General features: G+C 37.6%; 1 protein-coding gene across 1 annotated transcript in view; it reads right to left on the bottom strand.

Annotated features, from left to right (window-relative positions):
* Positions 1-19,645, bottom strand: part of LOC150108970 (H(+)/Cl(-) exchange transporter 7-like) — a 501,264-nt gene that overhangs the window by 247,231 nt on the left and 234,388 nt on the right. The window contains exon 12 of the mRNA XM_090401344.1: positions 11,315-11,408. Coding sequence (XP_090257470.1) covers positions 11,315-11,408 — 94 coding nt within the window. The remainder of the gene's footprint in view (positions 1-11,314; positions 11,409-19,645) is intronic.

Here is a 19,645-nt window from a genome sequence, read left to right on the forward strand (position 1 = left end):
ATGAAAGATAGAGTGCTGTATGGAGACTTGTTAGTGCGAGGTGTGATAGTAGAGGATTTGACAAAATCGTACCAACCTGGTGCAACCATAAAGGATGTAACTGAGTCTATTAGAGAGCAAAAGGAAAGGGTGAAAGAAATGATTGTTGTGGCAGGCACGAATGATTTGAAAGGAGACAAAATGGAAATGATAGAAGACCTGAATGAATTGTTTGAGGTAGCAAAAGAAAAGAGTGAGAGAGTTAGAATGATTAGTCTTTTGCCACGGTATGACAGTGAAATGTTTAAAAGGAGGGCCATAATTGCGAATGACTTTTTGCGTGGGTTATGCAAGACGAATGGTGTGGAATTTGTGGACGTGTGGAGTGAGTTCGATGGGCGAAAGGATCTATATAAGATGGATGGCTTGCATTTGAATGGTTACGGTGTAAGAAGACTTGAGAAAGTGTTGCTGAATGTGGTGGATGTGCAAATTCAGGAAAACTAGATTTCTTAAGGGGGGAGGTAGATATACAGTCCTTAAGGAGGCAGTTGAATGTAAGAATGAATATAATATGCCCGAGCAAATAAGGACAACAAATCAGAGTGGGATAGTTAATATAAGGCATCAAGGTAGGGTTGGGGCTAATGGGGGTCTTAAATTCATGTACACTAATGCTGGGAGTATTAGGAACAAGAAGGAAGAGTTTTTGGCCATGGTTGGCACTTCCAGATCACAGGTTATTGGTATTAGTGAAACATGGCTGACTGTAGATGATATAGCTAGTGGGATTGAATGTGATGGGTATAGTGTGTTCAGGAATGACAGGGAGAATAAAATGGGGGGGAGGAGTATTGTTGATGATAGCTGATGAGCGGCAGCCAAGGAGAATAGAAGTTGAATTGCAAGATAGAGAAAAGAGCACATTTGAGGCCATTTGGTGTGAGATTGTGGCTAGCAGAACTAAATATACAATTGGGCGCTGCTATAGACCAGGTGATGGAAAAGATGGTGGTGACAGTATGCACAAGCAAATAGTTTCAGTGGAAGGAGGGTGATTATTATGGGAGATTTCAACTATGGTCACACTGATTGGAGTGAGGAGAGAACACACGGGAGGAAGGAATTGGATTTTGTGCGGTTATTAAGGGATAACTATCTGCGACAGCATGTAATGGAAAATACTAGGGGTCAGAGAGTGCTTGACCTAGTAATTACATCTGAGGATTCGGCTGTAACAAATATGACCACATTGCCACCAATCGGTGAGAGTGATCATAGGGTCTTGACTTGGGAGGTGGCTAAAGGTGTAGAATTTTCAATTAAGACAGGGTATATGTGGAATTATCGGGCTGGAAAGTATGACAAGCTTAGGAGTTTGATTGGTTCAGTGCCATGGCATGTACAACTGCAAGGACTAGAAGTCGATAGTGCATGGGAGGTAGTTAAGAAGTGTTTGCATGAAGCAATGTCTAATTGGATACCTAATGTCCGAATAATAAATCAACTAGGGGTTAAATGGATGAATAACACCATTAAGCTTGAGCTGCAAAAAAAAAAAACAACTATGGAGGGAATTTAAGAAGAAAGGTGACCAGCAGGCACATGAACGGTATAAAGCGCAGGCCAGAAGGGTAACGAGTGCGGTAAGAAAAGCAAAAAAGAATTACGAAAGAACATTGGCCATGCAGGCTAAAGAGAACCCTAAACAGTTTTTTAGATATGTAGCAAGTAAAAGGAAAAATGTACATGGCAGAATGATTTTAAACAATCCCGATGGTAGAGAGGTAACTGAATCAGTTGATATAGTTGAGTTACTGAGCGAGCACTTTGCAAGAATATATAATCCAGGTGGTGACATTGCAGAAACGAATGTACCAGTAGATTATACGGGAATTGTGGTGAATGAAGTGGAGGTGAGTAGTCTATTGCATAACCTCAATGTCAATACATCTGTGGGATTGGATGGTATACCAGCTCGTGTCATACGAGAAGCAGCTAAAGAATTGTCAGTACCCTTGACCATTTTGTTTAATTTGAGTCTCGGGTCGGTCTGGGTTAGTCCCGAGGGGGTGGAAAGAGGGGAAAATAGTTCCACTGCATAAAGGTGGTTCCAAGACTGCCGTTGTAAATTACCGACCGATTAGCATATCAGGAATCATTGTCAAGGTCTTAGAGAAATTAGTCAAGAAAAGAATACAGGATTGGATAGATGAAAATGGGATATTGTATGGGGGACAACATGGTTTTGTGAAGGGTAGATCATGCCTCAGTAACTTGCTCACATTTTATAACACAGTGACGGCTGAACTGGATAGGAGTAATGGGTTTACAGTAATACTACTGGACCTTGCCAAGGCTTTTGATAGGATACCACATAGAACCCTAATCAGTAAACTGGAGCAGATGGGGATAGATATAGGGTTGGTGAGATGGATAGGAGGGTGGTTGAAGGAGAGATACCAGAGAGTGGTTTATTCAGGAGTGGAGTCTAAAAGATGGCTTGTGAGTAGTGGAGTGCCACATTGCTCTGTTCTTGGACCACTGCTTTTCAATTTGTTCATCAATGATATAGGAAAGGATTTGAGAGGAAGTGTTCACTTGTTTGCTGATGATGCAAAGTTGGGTAGAGCAATTATGAATGCACAGGATGTCAAAATTTTACAGGATGATTTGGATAGCTTGGAGGACTGGGCTAGGAAAAATGGATGTCAGTTGAATGTGGCAAAGTGTAAGGTTATGCACTTTGGGGTGAAAAGAATAGCAGCAGTATATCGCATTGGTGGCACCGTACTCCAGGAGATCGATGAGGCCAGGGATTTGGGAGTGTTGGTGGATAGGGAATTGAAGTTTAGGGGGCACATTGCAAAAGTGACTAAAACAGCTCACCAAATCACTTGGCTTCTGAAAAATACTTTAACATGCAGAGACAGAAGCTGGTGATCTGGATAAGAGAGTTTGTAATGGACAGATAACATAAAGTGGTGTATGGGAGGACTGATTCCGTGGGGGGGGGAGTAGTAGGAGGGTGACCAGTGGTGAATAGTAGGGCTCAGTATTGGCCTTCTGCTGTTTCCTATAATCCTATAAAACCCTTTTATAAAATAAACTCTTTGCCGCCCAAGACTTTTTATTAATGCATGGTAGGAAGTGTTCACTTCCTACAAGGGTGTTAAGGATTAGATTTCTTTTCTTAGAAAGTGATGAATGAGTGGAATGTATTACCAGAGGTGGTTTGTGAGCTCAAGGAGAGATATGACAGGTATTGTTCAAAGAATTGTTGGGATGGGTCTCTCACAATGAATCTAATTCTGTGGAGATGTCAAAGGTAATAATAATAATATTATATAGTGATAATCAAGGCTTGACAAATATGCTCACCCACTCACTCATGGCAAGTAGATTTTGCTAGCTGGCAAGTAGCTGCAGAATGAACAAAGTAGAATATTTTTCATTTATTAATAAATGAATAAATAAATATCTTCTCCAACCACAGTACAACACTATTAATCCTTTTGTGGAACTCCTATTAACTTACTGGGACATATCATTAAAAAACTCTGATATCTTACTTGAGTATTTTTTGTGTGTGTATGTGTGACAAGTATGGTTTGTATAATTTGTTGATCCCTGATGATAATACTTGTAACAACTTAACAAATAATAGATTTTTATAATTTTGATGTTGTTTACCATGAAGCACTACTATGAACAATTACCAACACATAAGCCACTCATTATATCTATAACTCCTGTTTTGTAGTGTTCATGAGCTCATGATAAACCTGATAAACTCCTACCTGATATATATCTTCTAAACTCTGGAAATGCAGTTTTTGACACTGCTCGCCTCAAAACCCGTAACCTATTTTTCATGAACGCTTGCAATTTGGGTTGCTGAGGTTGCTTCTCAGTTTGCCATAATTACTTGCTTTGGAGGTCCACATATACTCCTTAACTGAAAACCACACATGCTTGATTCCCCCTAAGATTACTTTCCTCAATCAGCAGAAAGTTATGACCTTAGAGGAATTCTCTGATGCTGCCACTAGATCTAACAAACATTGAGGTCTCCTGAAGAGACCTCAATAAAGGTTGAAACCGGCCTGGGTAGTGACCCTTCCCATAATGCATAACATTATACATGTCTGCAAGGAGATGTGCTTTGCATTATGGGATACTAAGGCTAGTGATGTGAAGTCATACCACCTTTACCACAAGTTGCCCCAGTCCTGAAAATACTTCAGGTGCAAACTTTGTTTTCTTACACTTGGATAAAGCATTAAACCAAGGATATAATTTCTTGGTATCTTTAATTTAATGTTGAGCTAGGTATGTGGAGAAAACATTGGCCACTGACAGAATCAAGAAAAGAGTTATTAGGGCAGATTTGGAATGGGATAGTCATAAAGGGATGCAAGGAGACCTGTGGGCTGGAAAGGATGTTGCAATGCGTGTTTACTGCTTCCAGAAGCATTACAGCCGGTATGTAAGGGTTAGAGCAGTAACTGGGAAGAGACGCCCATGTAACCTTTTAAGAAATGTAAACTGACCAGGGGTTCTGACCTAATTTCAATCCACACCTTCTCATGGTGCACTCCATTAGGTTAACTGGATACTGAACAAATGAGAATGGGCTGGCATTTTGGGATTTAGCTGACCAAATTGTATTCTTATTGGCTTAAACTGTAATACAAAAAAAAATGATGGTACAACATGACAGATTTTCACACCATCTGGGGCATTCCCTAGTTTAACAAAGCTCTCATTGTTTTTGTTTGGGAATCAAGGCAAACAGTGAAAAGTCAATACTGGAACAAATCCCAGAAAACATGCCAACTCAACATCAACAGAGTACAGGATTGGTACTATCAACATAAGAAGCAGGAATGGAAAATAAATGGAACTAGCAGATGAATTGGATAAGTATCAGATCAACATAATAAGTGTGACTGAAACAAAGAAGACAAGAACAGGTGAGATCTTAAAATAACCATTGAAAACATCAACTGTATCCTGAATGGAGGACCTATAGAACAAGTAAAACATTTCAGCTATTTAGGCACAATTTTTAGTGAAGATACCAAATTAAATATGGAAATAGACAACAAAATTAGTAAAGCTGGTATGGTAGGAAGTCAAGCAGAACAAATTTATATAAATTCAAAACACTAAACTAGCTGTATACAAGACAGTGTTCAGAGCAAATATAATTTATGGATCTGAGAACTGGGTTAGAAATAAAGTACTTGATCAAAGACTTGAGTTCACAGATGTGAGAGTTTTGAGAAAGATTAGTTGAATGAATATATGGCATCAATGGCAATATCATACTAAAAATGAGGATATTAGGAAAGAACTAGCAGAGCTAATCTCAGGTGGTATGGTATGCTGGCAGGAAAAAGACTGAGAAGAAGACCAAGATCTAGGTGGATTGATACAACAAAAAGTGCCTTATAAGATCTGCTAACATTGTCTTGACAAATAACAGATGCATTTGGAGGAAATTTGTCGATAGGAAGTTAGTAATGATGTAATCATTCATGTAATGCTATCATAATATCCTGTACACTACCTGAGGATCCATGTGAGAAATCTGATAGTGATGATAAACATTAGAAAAAAAAATTGGTCAGTGAAGGAGGATTTAGTCACAGGAATAGAATGTATATAATATTGTATTTTTTGTATGATGGAGGACAGAGAACCAGAATGTATGGAAAAGATTGTTGATGATAGCAGAAGAAGAATAGCAGTCAACAAAAGTTATTATTATTATTATTATTCAGGCCTCCAAGGAGTCAAAAGACTCATCGAGGGAGGTCCTTTCTAAGACATAAAGTCTGTCAAGACTCATCGAGGGGAAGTCCCCCCCTGAGAAACACAAAGTTTATCATACCACTCCTTAAACCCACTGACCGTTCTCGCTCCCACCACTCCATCAGGCAATGCATTCCACGGCTCAACCACCCTCCACACAAAGAAACCACTCCTTACCCTCTTGCTCACAGTTTCCTTTCGTAACTTCCAGGGATGGCAGTATTTAATCAGTAGTTTTGTTTTGGCCTTAGGTACTAATGAAGACAGAGATAAAGTGCCTCAGCATATTAAGTCAGTGAGCACAGAGCAAATAATTGTTTTGTAAGCAATTTAACTATAAGTGGTGGAGAGTGAAAAAGATTACCACGAGATGCCCCAGTCCTGAAAATACTTCAGGCACAAACTTTGTTTGCTTACACTTGGATAAAGGATTAAACCAAGGATATAATTTCTTGGTATCTTTAATTTATAGTATAACCAAGTGAAAGGCAAGTGAACTTCTAACTAGCTCAACATTCTTTCAAGTGTGAGTCATCATTCATTTTGTTGTTTGTCCATCAAAATCAATTCAAAAATATAAATTCAAAACACTAAACTAGCTGTATACAAGACAGTGTTCAAACCAAATATAATTTATGGATCTGAGAACTGGGTTAGAGGAATGGATTGAAATGGATTCATTTCAATCCATTCCTCCTATGCAACCTGCGCATACATTAATTTATCACGGTTATTCTTCATCATTCTTATCATACTGCAGTAACAGAATAACATTCTTTACTCTCTTTTTCACACACTCTGCTATTTTTATTATTATTATTACATAACTCCTCCAGGGAGTCCAAAGACATCGAAGGAGGGCACCTACTCTACAACTCTCCACCACTCAACCCACTAACTACAATGAACTGCAACTACCATCATCATCTACACCAACACCATCTACCACCTATCACCACCACTAGTATTTTCACAGACATCCATGCCCACGGTGAGATTCGAACCCGCAGCCTTTTGGCTGGAGAGCCAATACACTGACCACTTGGCCAACCAGGCCAGCTATTTTTACTTTCTCATTTTACATCAGCTTTAAAATCATTTACATTTGCCTAAAGTATCAACAATTTTACTTTCTCTATTTGAATTTTAAAGCATCCATTCCATCTTTAACCTATGCATGTAACAAACATTATTTTGTCAAACTCCTTTATCACATAATGATCACAGAATTACTGTACCATAATATCTCCTCTTCTTATACTCTTTCGCACCAGTCTTTCTTTTCCCTTCCCTTACATTCTGACTTTTTTTCACTTGTCTCTCACACAATTCACATGATGTTTCTCCAACACTCAAGGTCATGTTCTATTTGGTATAAGACTGGCTATAAGCACACTGTTGTTTTTTTTCATGACTCATCATTCACTTGCTTCACCCACATTGCATGTTTTTCTCATCCACACACACACACACATACACACACACACACACACACTCTTGTACCACTCAAATCTTTCCTATTCATTCATTTCAATATTTGCTTTCGTGCTTTCATTCTATCTGATGGTCACATTTTCATGGCTTTGGTGGCTAGTAGCATACAACAACACTAATTTGTTTTTAATATAATGCATGCATTTGCCACTCTTGTAGAATTTTTGAAACAGTTTTCAGCATGCATTTTTACCATTTTTATTCAGTTTCTCACTTTTAAAATTGAATGTAATTCACATAATTCATACTGCACAAATATTTAGATAAAATACCAAAAACAATAGTTCAAGGAGAAGTATGGAGATTGCTTTTTTTTGGCACTCTTACTGTCACATAACATAAAACTGAGAGAATAGCACTGGATAAAAAGCTCTGCAGAAAATGAAAGCTACATATTAGAAGAATTGCTGGTTTGTCAACAATTAAGCATATTAGGAGAGTGGTTAGGATTGATGTTTGGAGGAAAACCATTTTGAGATAGTGTTATAGCAATTTGAGAAAGTTCTGTCTTTACCTCTTCCTCATTGGAAATAAACTTTTGGGCTCTATTCCATAACATGTGCATGATGCTATGTTTCTGTGACCTATGATGGTTAGAAGAATAATGTAGATAATGTCCAGTGTCTGTAGGTTTTCTGTATATGGACAGTTTGAAATTATTCTCTTGTCTTATAGCGGAACTACAGAATGTGAAAAATCATGTAATGCGTTCTCATACAACACGCATCCATGATACTGACTGAAGAATCTCAACACATGCACTCATTGTCACGCGAATGTACAAACTTAGCTACCTAACTGTTACAAACGTTTCTGTATTCTTTCTTATTTTTTGTGTGTACTGGTAGAGCCTTGACAAAGCTAGACAGTAGCTAGCGAAACTAGTTGGCATTTTTATACTAATATATGTATTAATAAAAAACATATGGTCTTATAACCACAAAAAGTTGCATTTTTTTTAAGTATTTTATGACCAAATATGAATAATTTAAATATCAGGTATTCTGTTAAGTATAAAATTTGCATAAGATTACTATTGATAGCAAATATTTTGGCATCTCTATGAGGTTGAGAAGTAGAATTCAAACTGCAAGTCTAGTAGATAACATTTCTACTTTGTAATCAACATGCTATGGACTTGATTTACACTATTCTGTGGATGGTAGTAAATAATTTTCATTGTCCAGTGTGAAAGCACTCTCCTCATGTAGCAGAGGCCATGAGTAGCTATCTTGGAAAAGCATCATGTTTGTCTCTCTTTGCAGCCAGGTTCCCAGATTATCTACCTCTTATCCAATCTACTCACACAGTATTAATATGATAGTTTTGTAATAATGTAATGTATGGTATTTAGTAATGGTTCTAAACTTTTCACACATGGAAGAATTATCATTTAAAAAATTGGAAAAATCAGCAGGTGCAATTACATGTTCAAGTAATCAAAGGAAACAGCTCCCCACTATTCATAAGTTAGTCTGGAGAAAAAAAAAAGAAACTGCACTTACAATAAGAAAATGAAAATTTTATTTTCTGAGAGATCTAATGAATGTGTCTGGTAATACCAACTGGCAGCTGCAAATGGAGCAACACCACCACCAACAACTATATTTGTAAGCCACTGTTCTATTTGTAAGCTATCTGTACATTATAGCTGTTGGTTTATATCTATTCCATGTCCAGTTTGTTTTTTCTAGCTGATAACCACACTACCTCTTGCAAGACTCAATATAATAATTCATTATATTTGCCTTATATGACTCTCACTTATGAAAGGTTGGTTGTAAAACCAATAGTATAACGGTACGCTTGGAGGCTAAGAATTTTTTTTTTTATTATTTTATTTTATTTTTGTATTTTTTAAATAAAAAAATTTTCTTTATTTATATTTCTGAACTGGAAGCCCTGCCATAGAGCACAAACATTTTCAAGCCACTTCAGGCATCTAATAAGCAGGGAGGTAGACACATACTGGACAAAATTTGTCTTCCCTGCATAAAGGCAATCATAAGCATCTGTGCCAACAGCAGCATTTGAACCTATAGCCTGATGGTTATTATTATTATTAGTTTTGTTTCTTGTAGACAAGCAATATGGATATTGTTTTTGTAATGTATGTATTTAAGTTCATCCAGTAGCAAGACTCTGAACAGGACATTTTAGGAGAATGAAGATCAATACGGATGATACGAGAACATATAGAAACTGCAATAACTGCCCTAATACTGAACTGACACCCACTCATATTTTACCTGTCCAGCAATTACAGCAGCCTGGCAAGCAATAGACCCTAATCCTGAACAACAGCTATACATGAACAAAGTCATTGACATAACCAAAGCAGTTCAAGGAGCACATGGAAAAATCTAAGACTCTTCAAAGGATAAGACAACATTATTATTATTATTTAGATGGGTATTTGCATTTAGTCAAAGACTCATCATGGTAGAAATACTACCCACAGCTGGAGAGCATAGCACCAAATCTAGTTTAGCAGCCAGGATGGCTGCTAAAACTAGATTTGGCACTGTGCTCTCCAAATAAGAAGTGTAACCATAGAAAGCAATCGAATTAGCAAATGAATTTGACAGAGAGGACAAGGAGATTTTTAAGCTTAAGATGATTAAAAACAAGCAAAAGAAATAAAAAGAATAACAATATACATTATATCACAGAACATACTGAGCAAAGATCTGACCATTAAAGTGGAAAGAACTGTAGGGGGGAGGGCAGGTGAATATTGTAACCAGTAAAATTTCATTTATTAAGGATCAGAAGGAAGAGATGAAGAGAAAAATCAGGAGAGTGGTACTGAAGAGACAGAGGTGCTTGGCAGTGGAAACAGTAGTAGTGTGAGAGAGGAAGAGAGAATGGGAATACAAGAGAAACAGGGAAACGAGGGAAGCTCGGGTGAACAGGGAAACATGGCATAGAGAGAGAGTGAATGTTGAAAGTGGCAGTGAATATTTGTATGAAGATGAAGTATATTGCAATGTCGACAGAGAAGTGGAGACAAAGCAGGTATAGGTGGTAATCAGTGATAAAGGTCAATTGGCAGTGTAGTGGGGAAATCACAACCAACATATGGATGAGAGATCCGGGTGTGATGGTGGACAAGGACCTGAAATTTAGGGGCACACTGCACAAGTTGTGAAGACATCACATCGGATAATGGCAATGATGCGGAGAACCCTGATATGCAGAAATACAGAGGTTATGATTCCATTGTATAAGGCCTTGATGAGGCCTCATATGGATTATTGTGCACAGATTTGGTCACCAGGCTTTCATGGTGATGAGGATATGTTGGAAAGGGTACAGAGAAGATTTACAAAGGTAGTCAGTGGTCTTTGGAATGTGAAGTATGAAGACAGATTGAGAGAATGCAAGTTGCAGAGCCTCGTGAATAGGAGGAGGATATGATTGAGACATATAAGCTGGTCAGGGGTTGTTATCAGGTAGACATGGAAGAGATTTTCAGAGAATGGGAGAGGGAAGTAGAACAAGAGGCCATTGCTGGAAACTGTATAAGGAGGGTGTGAGCAAAGGAGTGGGAAGCAAATTCTTTGCATGGAGGGTAGTTAGTGAGTGGAATACAATGCCTGAGCGTCTTGTGGATACACTGAATCAGTTTAAGACGCAGTTGGATGAGCATTGTATGCAATAGTGAGCATCTCCCACGATGAGTCTCTGACTCCATGGAGGTCAAATGTTAATAATAATGATAGTAATTAAAGATCTCAACAGTATGTGAAATATAAATATAAATGATGTAGAGCAGGGATTCTCAACCTGTGGTACACGTACCACTGGTGGTATGTGAGCCACTGCCTTACTGGTACATCTAATATCTTGAATTAAATATAGTGGTACGCAACTGGAAAAGGTTGAGAACCCCTGATATAGAGTAATTAATATCATTTATATAAAAATATAAATGATATAGAGCATTATATTTAAAAATAATACTAGATGATATGCAGTAAAGACATTTAAAATGGAATAAAATTAATCATCAACTTACTTGGTGCATCATGAAAAAAACTACGTATGTTAGCTTCAACATTTTGAAACCATAGTACTCCAAATGCACTATAATGGCCATCTGCACAAGTAAACTAACAAAAAAAGAAATTCAATTATAAATATATTAATCAGTAAGCTTAATCTATATAATGAATTTTGATTGTAATGATTTTTTTTTTTTTTTGCACATTCTCCAACCATTTTACTGTATATTTACTCAAAACACCTATCTCAGTTATACTGACCACAGCATATTTCTTTACATTCACTAACAGATTAAAAATTTATCAGATATGTGTTTGACATCTTTTAAGATATCAAAACTTTTAAACAACTTTTAAGATATAGATTGTTTTGAAAGGTTTCTAAATGAGTATACTCTTCATATGACAATTAATTAGTTTTAATAATAATTAATTTTAATAGATTACTATTTTTGAATATTTCTTGTTTGTCTTTTTGTAAGAGCTAGTTGCTTATTTAGTTCTAAGAGCTGTTATTTATATTATAACGCATGGTGTTTGTTATGACACCAATATGAAACAGCACAAAATGGCAGGGGAAGATGAATTCAACAACAAGGATTTGTTAGGTACAGTGCATGTGAGATGTATTTGTTACTAAAGGTGAAAAATTATTGAAAGGAGAGTGAGAATGGTAAGCAGGATGCATTTTGAAAACAAATGCTGGGAGTGTGGGAGAGTAAGAAATGTTATTATTATTATTATTACCCAAGACCCAATGGAGTCAAAGACTCATCTGGGAGGTCCTTTTATCTCACACACAGTTTATCATACAGTGTCTTAAACACACTCAAACTTCCTGCAGACACCACTCTCAGGCAAGGCATTCCATTATTTATAACTCTGCACAAAAAAAAAACCTGCTTCTCGCTCCTCTACTCACACCCTCTTTATACAGTTTCCAAGAATGACCTCTTGTTCTCCCCCCCCCCCAATCTCCCACTATTTTAGAACTTCTACAGCATTGATCGTATAATAACCCCTTACTAACCTGTAGGTCTCTATCATATCTCCCCCTCTTCCTCCTGTCAACCAGACTCAACAAATTGCATCTTCTCAATCTTTCCTCATACTCGACATTGCAGAGGTTAGAAACTACCTTAGTCAGTCGTCTCTGGATCCTTTCCAACATCTCTTCATCCTTCTGAAAACCAGGTGATCAAATCTGTGCACAACAGTCCATGTGTGGCCTAATCCAAGCCTTATATAATGGAACAAGGATCTCCCTACTTCTACAAGGCAGTGTCCTCCATATCATTCCCAGAAGCCTTTGTGTTGTCTTAACAATTTTGGCTATGTGTCCCCCTAAATTTCAGATCCTTATCCACTATCAACCCCCAGATCTCTTATTTCCTCCACCTCTGACAATATATCCTCACCGAGCATAAATTCTGCATTCCATCTTTGTTTTCCAAATTTTAAAACCTTACATTTTGCAACATTGAACTCACATCCCCCAATCACTCAATTTATTCAGGTCTTCTTGTAAGGCCACAACATCCTCTCTACTCTTCATGGTTCGTCCAAACTTTGCATCATCTGCAAACAACTGAATATCTCCATCCAGATCTTCACCAATATCATTAATATACAAGTTAAACAATAATGGCCTTAAAACGGACCGTCAAGGGACACCACTAGTGGCTTTCCTTTTCCTGGATATCTCTATCCCATACACAACTTGTTGATACCTATCAGATAGCCAGTCTCCAATCCAATGCATTAATCTAATATCCAACCCCATCTGCTCTAGTTTGACTATCAACTTATCATGCAGTAATCTATCAAAAGCCTTTATGAAATCTGAGTATATTACTGTGTGTGTTCTTCTCCTCTGTCCAAGGAAGCAGTCACTTTATTGTAATAAGTAATAAGATTACTAAAACATGATCTCCCTTTAGTAAATCCATGCTGTCCATCGAAGATAATACCATTGTTGTCAACCCAATGCTGGATCCTAGTTCTCACAAGCTTCTCCAACAACTTAACCACAACACCTGACACACAGATAGGCCTATAGTTTGATGCTTGAGTTTGATCACCTCCTTTATGAAATGGCACAATCATGCCATCCTTCCACTCCTTAGGAACTTGACTGAGTGCAAGACTCATATTAAAAAAATATGTCAAGGCAGGTTTCAACTCCCTGGCACATTCCTTCAGAATACATGGTGATATATTATCAAGTCCCACAGCCTTATTAAGATCTAGTTTGCTCAACTCCCCATACACCGCTTGCTCACTTACAGTCAGCCTCTCCTCCTCATCATCAACTACTCTCAATCTCTCCATGAAGTCATATTTACAAGATTGAAAGACCTTTATGAACTGCTCATTAAGCATCTCCACCACATATTCTGCAACAGCTGTCTTTATACAATTTTCTCCAATCAATGTTTTCCAAATTTCTTTCACTTGGTTGAACAGTGGAAAGTAGTGATCACAAGAGGCCATCCCTGGAAGTTATGAAAGGAAACTGTGAGCAAGAGGGTGAGGAGCGGTTTCTTTGCATGGAGGGTGGTTGAACCATGGAATGCATTGCCTGATGGAGTGGTGAGAGCGAGAACGGTCAATGAGTTCAAGGAGTGGTATGATAGACTTTGTGTTTCTTAGGAAGGACCTCCCATGATGAGTCTTTTGACTCCATGGAGGCCTGAATAATAATAATAATAATAATAATAATAATAAATAATAATGATAATGGTATCCTTCCATAATCATTCTTTCTATTGCTAGCTACATATTAAAAGAACTCCTTAGAATTCTTTTCGGCTTCATTAGCTAACTGCTGTTCATACCTCACTTTAGCTACCCTCACCAGCAGAGAGCTGAATGACAAGTGCAGAAAATGGAAGTGAATGTTGGCAAGATTATAGTTGTAAAGGGGTGGAACCAAGCATGTTTTGACAGTTAGAATGAAATGATAAAAAATGAAAGAATGTCCAGATGATAATGAGAGATAGAGGGGGGGGATAGCTGGCATGCTTAAATAGAGTCCAGCACAGGACAAAATTTGAGATAGAATGGTTGGAGAAATGCCTGATGAGTTAAAGAGAAAGAAGAAGAATGTGAAAGAATGAAAAGGAAGGATAAGGAGAGAGAGTTCTGAATAGAGATCCCATGAGAAGAGGAGTACTTGAGGAGTGTATGATAATATCATGTTTCTCTGATGTCAGCAATGCTGTTAGGATGTAGAAACAGAAAGATTATTTGGATAGGTACAAATGATATGGCTAGTGACAAGTGTGGCATGTGAGAAAATATGAAAGAGTTGTTGATACAAGAATAAGAAGAATGAAAGAGTAAATTATGATAACAGGCAAGTTGAGAAGAAGGGCTGTGATTATAAGTCAATGGATAGCTGTGCAGGAAGAATGATATGGAGTTTGGAGATGTGTGGAAAGAGATTGATGGGTGGAATAACATATTAGGCAAATAGTGTGCTTATGAATATAGTTGGAGCTGGTGTCTTGAAAAAGCATTGTTCAATGAGAGTTTAGAACTGCAGTGTCAGATAAACTAGAATATTTAAGAGGGATGTAGGCAAGCATGGATGAAGGCATCTAGAGGTGAGTGAGTGAGTGAAGAATAATCAATGATGCCAAATGTCATTGCTCGAGTTCTGAAATTGAGTGGTACAAGATGGGGGGGTGTAGGACAAAGGAAGTATTATGTATACAAATGCTAGAAGCATTCAGAATAAGGGGAATGGTTTTGGGATTGGTTAATTCAACTAGGTTAAACAATAACAGAAGAACTGAAACAAAACAAAAAAGTAGCAATAGTCAGGAGGAGAGTGATGCAAAGGGCAGTGCATTTAGAGGCAAACAAGAAGAAATATATTGTTGATTTCTGCTGTAGGCTAAGAAGTGCAAGGATAGTGTGTAGTGGCAAATTAGAAGAATGAGTGCATGACAAGTGATTATTTTTGTGGGACTTCTATTGGGAAAAAAGATAGGAAGGAAGAATGGTCACAGGGAAGAAAGGAAAGGAAATGGAAAGTATGCAGAAGCTAAGAGATAATAGCTGAGACATATTATGAAGGGGGATTCTGGAGTTAAGAGTGCTAAATCTAGTGAAAGCATCAAAGAACTTAGCAGTAATCAAGGTACCCACCACAATGCCTTGGAATGGGGAGAGTGATCATGAGGTCTTGACCTAGAAAATTGCCAGACATGCAGAATTTTCATCTAGGAAGGAGTATATGTCAAATTTCAAACCAGGTGACTATGACAAACTGAGGAGCCAGCATGGGGCAATGCCATGGCATAAACGTTTGAAGGGGAAAGATATCAGAAGAATACTTCACTTCAACAGGAAAGAGACACAAGATGTTTGAAGAAAGCAGCATCAGCAAGTATGCCCACAATCAGGTAGGAATTAGGTGGATGACTAGCATCATTAAGCAGGATTTGCAGAAAAAGAAAAAGTTGTCTCTGGGGAATATAAAGAAAAGATAATCAGCAAAGCCTACAAGGCATAGGCAAGCATGGTGACCTATATGGTAAGGAATACCAAAGCTAATTATGATATTTAGCTAGTTGATGAGGCTAAAAGATATCCCAAACAGTTCTTGTTCTATGTGGCAAGTAAAAGGAGGACATAATTATGGATGAATAACTTTAATAAGTGCTGACAGTGAGAAGGTAAAAGAAGAAAATGAAATAGTTGATTACTGAGTGAATAATATCATAAACACCTCTCAAATTAAATTTGAGGGGTGTTTATGATATTATAGAAACTTAATGCAAATATAGCTGTTGATTAGATGTGATGTTAGCCAGGATATTCCCTAGAATATTCTTATTCTTGTTACTTAAGTATAAAGAGCTAATAAGCTTCATTTCGGCAATGAAAACATTACTTAAATTAAGGGGATATTAAATCCCGCATAGTTTTAAAACCGAATAAGAAACTCAAAGATCGGAATCAGAGAGTTTCTTGCCGATTATAGTAAACTATAAAGTATCAGCGACACTAGCGTTAGCCAATGCAAGTGATCCTAGTACGTAGTACAATACCGGGCAACTCGTTGCAAAGGTGGAGGAAGTTCAGATCGCTATTCTTAGGTATTTTCCATAATGTAAAAACACATTTCCTAGGAAATGTATGCTGTTATTACATTATGGAGGGAGGTCACTACCCAGACCGGTTTCAGCCTTTTTCGAGGCTTCATCAGTGAGTAGCTAGACCTAATACCAAAGTGTATAGCGAAAAGAACTTATGTACACTGCGAACGAGTTTTCCTCCATAATGTAATAACAGCATACATTTCCTAGGAAATGTGTTTTTACATTATGGAAAATACCTAAGAATAGCGATCTGAACTTCCTCCACCTTTGCAACGAGTTGCCCGGTATTGTACTACGTACTAGGATCACTTGCATTGGCTAATGCTAGTGTCGCCGATACTTTATAGTTTACTATAATCGGCAAGAAACTCTCTGATTCTGATCTTTGAGTTTCTTAATTGGTTTTAAAACTATGCGGGATTTAATATCCCCTTAATTTAAGTAACTTATTCTTGTTACAAGAATATTCAAGGGAAATGGCAGTTCATCTGACCAAGCTGTTTAATTTAAATTTAAGTACCAGATCTGAGAAAGTGTCTAAGTAAGAGAGCAAAATAGTTCCGCAGCATACATTCATGCCCATTTGTTCTAATTTACGTAATAGAGTTCCATGTGGTATTTTGTCAAATGCCTTTGCAAAATCCAGCAGAATCACCATATAGCCATTTCCTTTATCCAACTCTGGTGTTACTCTATTATAAAAAGAAATTAATTACATTCAGTCATGCCTCATTAATTACAATAAATGAATGAGGCATGACTGAACTTTCACAAAGCCATGTTGCCCCTAATACAGTATCATATTTTTATTCACCAATTCTTGATTCTCTTTTTAAGCAATTTTTCCAGTACTCTTAAGATTGGACTATAATTTGCTCCTTCAGCCTTAGAACCTCCTTTTGCAAGGGAATTATTTTGTCTTCTTTCCACTCCCTTGGAACTCGACCAGAGCTGAGACTTAAATTAAAGAGCTTAGTCAGAGGCATTGCCAGTTCCCTTGCACAGCCTCCCAAAATCTGAACTGATATCCCATCCAATCCCACATTAAGGTTGTATTCTGATTAGGCTACCACTATTGCTGCATTAAAAGTATTCATATGGGTTTGTTCTCTGACCATGTTATAAATAGAATATAACTTTGATGCTTTTTTGTTTCTTTCTTTTTTCACTAGAGGTCAGACAGCAGAATAACAGTTGATCAAATCATTATAACTGTGACATGCAGTTTGAAATGTAATTGTAGCTTGTCTCTGTATATATACAGGGTGTTCGGGATAAATTTGACATATTTATAATTAATTATATTTTTCCGTAAGTTACATGTATTAACACACACTTCTCTTCATTTAAAAGTTTGGACCCTTCTTCATTCATATACAAGATGTCAGAAAGGATGGATAGCTGGAACCCACCTGAATCATGGAAGAGAATAACTTGTATCATGATGATTCGTGCCCGCCATCAAAATAAGGATATTACGACTGCTGCTCAATGCTCCCTGAATACAGTAAAAACAATCAGGCATGAACTAGAGACTTGCAATGGTGACTACGAGGATGTAGCAAGAAGAAAGATCCCTAGCAGACGATCTGATTGCGTTCGTACAGCAGAATTCCTCGCAAATCTGCAGGAACAGGTGTTGAAGAACCCTGGCATTGGAATTCGGGCTTTGTTCGTGGAGTTGCTAACTGTAGTCAAGCCCTGGATAACAAGGGTAGCCAATGGTAGGCCGTATGTATGGCAGCAGAATTCGGCCCCTTGCCACACCTCTGGGAAAAGTCAAAAATGGTTGTCTGAAAATTTCTATGACTTCACCAGTCCAAATGTTTGGCCTCCAAACTCCCCAGACCTTAACCCCATGGATTATTTTGTATGGGGCGCAGTTGAAAAAGACACCAATCGCACTTCCAGTAATACAAAATCCCAGTTAATGGATAAAATTAAAACAGTTTTTGCGGCCCTTCCCAGGGAGACTGTAGCATCAGCTTGTTCGAGGTTCCGAAGCAGAATTGAAGCTGTGATCGATGCTAATGGTGGTTATTTTGAGTAAATCTTGTTGATAGTATTGTAATTAACTCTGCCTGTAATGTTTTTTTGTCAATTCATTAAATTTAATAGATACAAAGAAGATTTTCTTTTTCCTTACGAAACTGTCAAATTTATCCCGAACACCCTGTATATATGTGTGTGTGTGTGTGTGTGTGTGTACTCCAGATGATGACCATAATATGGAGGTTGAAATACTGGGAAATTAAAATAATTATTCTTTGCACAGTAGTAGTTTCCATAACATTGCCGGCATGGTTGGCCGAGTGGTTAGCGTATCTGCTCTCCAGCCAAAAGGCTGTGGGTTCAAATCCCGCCATGGGCATGGATGTTTGTGATTGTCTGTGAAAGTACTAGTGGTGGTAGTCGGCAGTAGATGGCGTTGGTGTTATATGATCAAGGTTTGGTTGAGTAGTGAGACAAGGAGTTATAGAGTAGATGCCCTCCCTCGATGAGTCTTTGGACTCCCCGGAAGTGTGATGTAATAATAATAATAATAATAAAAAGCTGTCACTGTGTAACATTAAAGGAAAGTATATTTATGCTTGTATTGACTGTCATTCTGATGAGTTACTGAGGAGCAGTTTTTCTGTTTCTCATTCATTCACATTTTCATATGAATCTGTTACATCTAATACTTTACTCCCACTCTTTTGATATAACCCATTTCTGGCACTCATTTTGGAAGTACTTCCTGCATACTCTCACTTTCAAACCACAGCTTGCAATGTCAGGAATTTTCACATTTCACAGACACTAACTGAACAAAATCAAATTGTCAGGTGGCATTTCACTGGAAGGTTTGTGTAAAGAAGGCTGCTGGTTCAGATAAGTTTTTATGGCTAAATCATTATAAATAAGTGTGTGTTTATGCGTAAAGAGTTGCAGTAGAAATTGTGTGCTTGCAGTGTTTGTAGTGTGTGGGCTTGTTTGTTTAAGTGTGTTTACAAAATATTTAAACTTAGAGTGGAGTATAGTAACTGGAGAAGGAAAGATGGCACTGTCTTTGTCTTTACAAGCATTTAATTTGATCTTAGTCATTTTGCAATATGTGAAGTGTGCTATATGCATTTGTTGGATTATGTCAATAAATTATTGATATTTAAGGCAGATGGAAGGAGGGTGTGTGTGTGTGTGAAGTGTGATCTAAATGCAGCCTTGATGGGAAGTAAATGAAGGTGTTAGTAG

This window comes from Typopeltis vanoorti, chromosome 2 (genome assembly GCF_054136105.1).
Source record: "Typopeltis vanoorti isolate ZY-2024b chromosome 2, IOZ_Tvanoo_1.0, whole genome shotgun sequence".
Taxonomy (NCBI): Eukaryota; Metazoa; Arthropoda; class Arachnida; order Uropygi; family Thelyphonidae; genus Typopeltis; species Typopeltis vanoorti.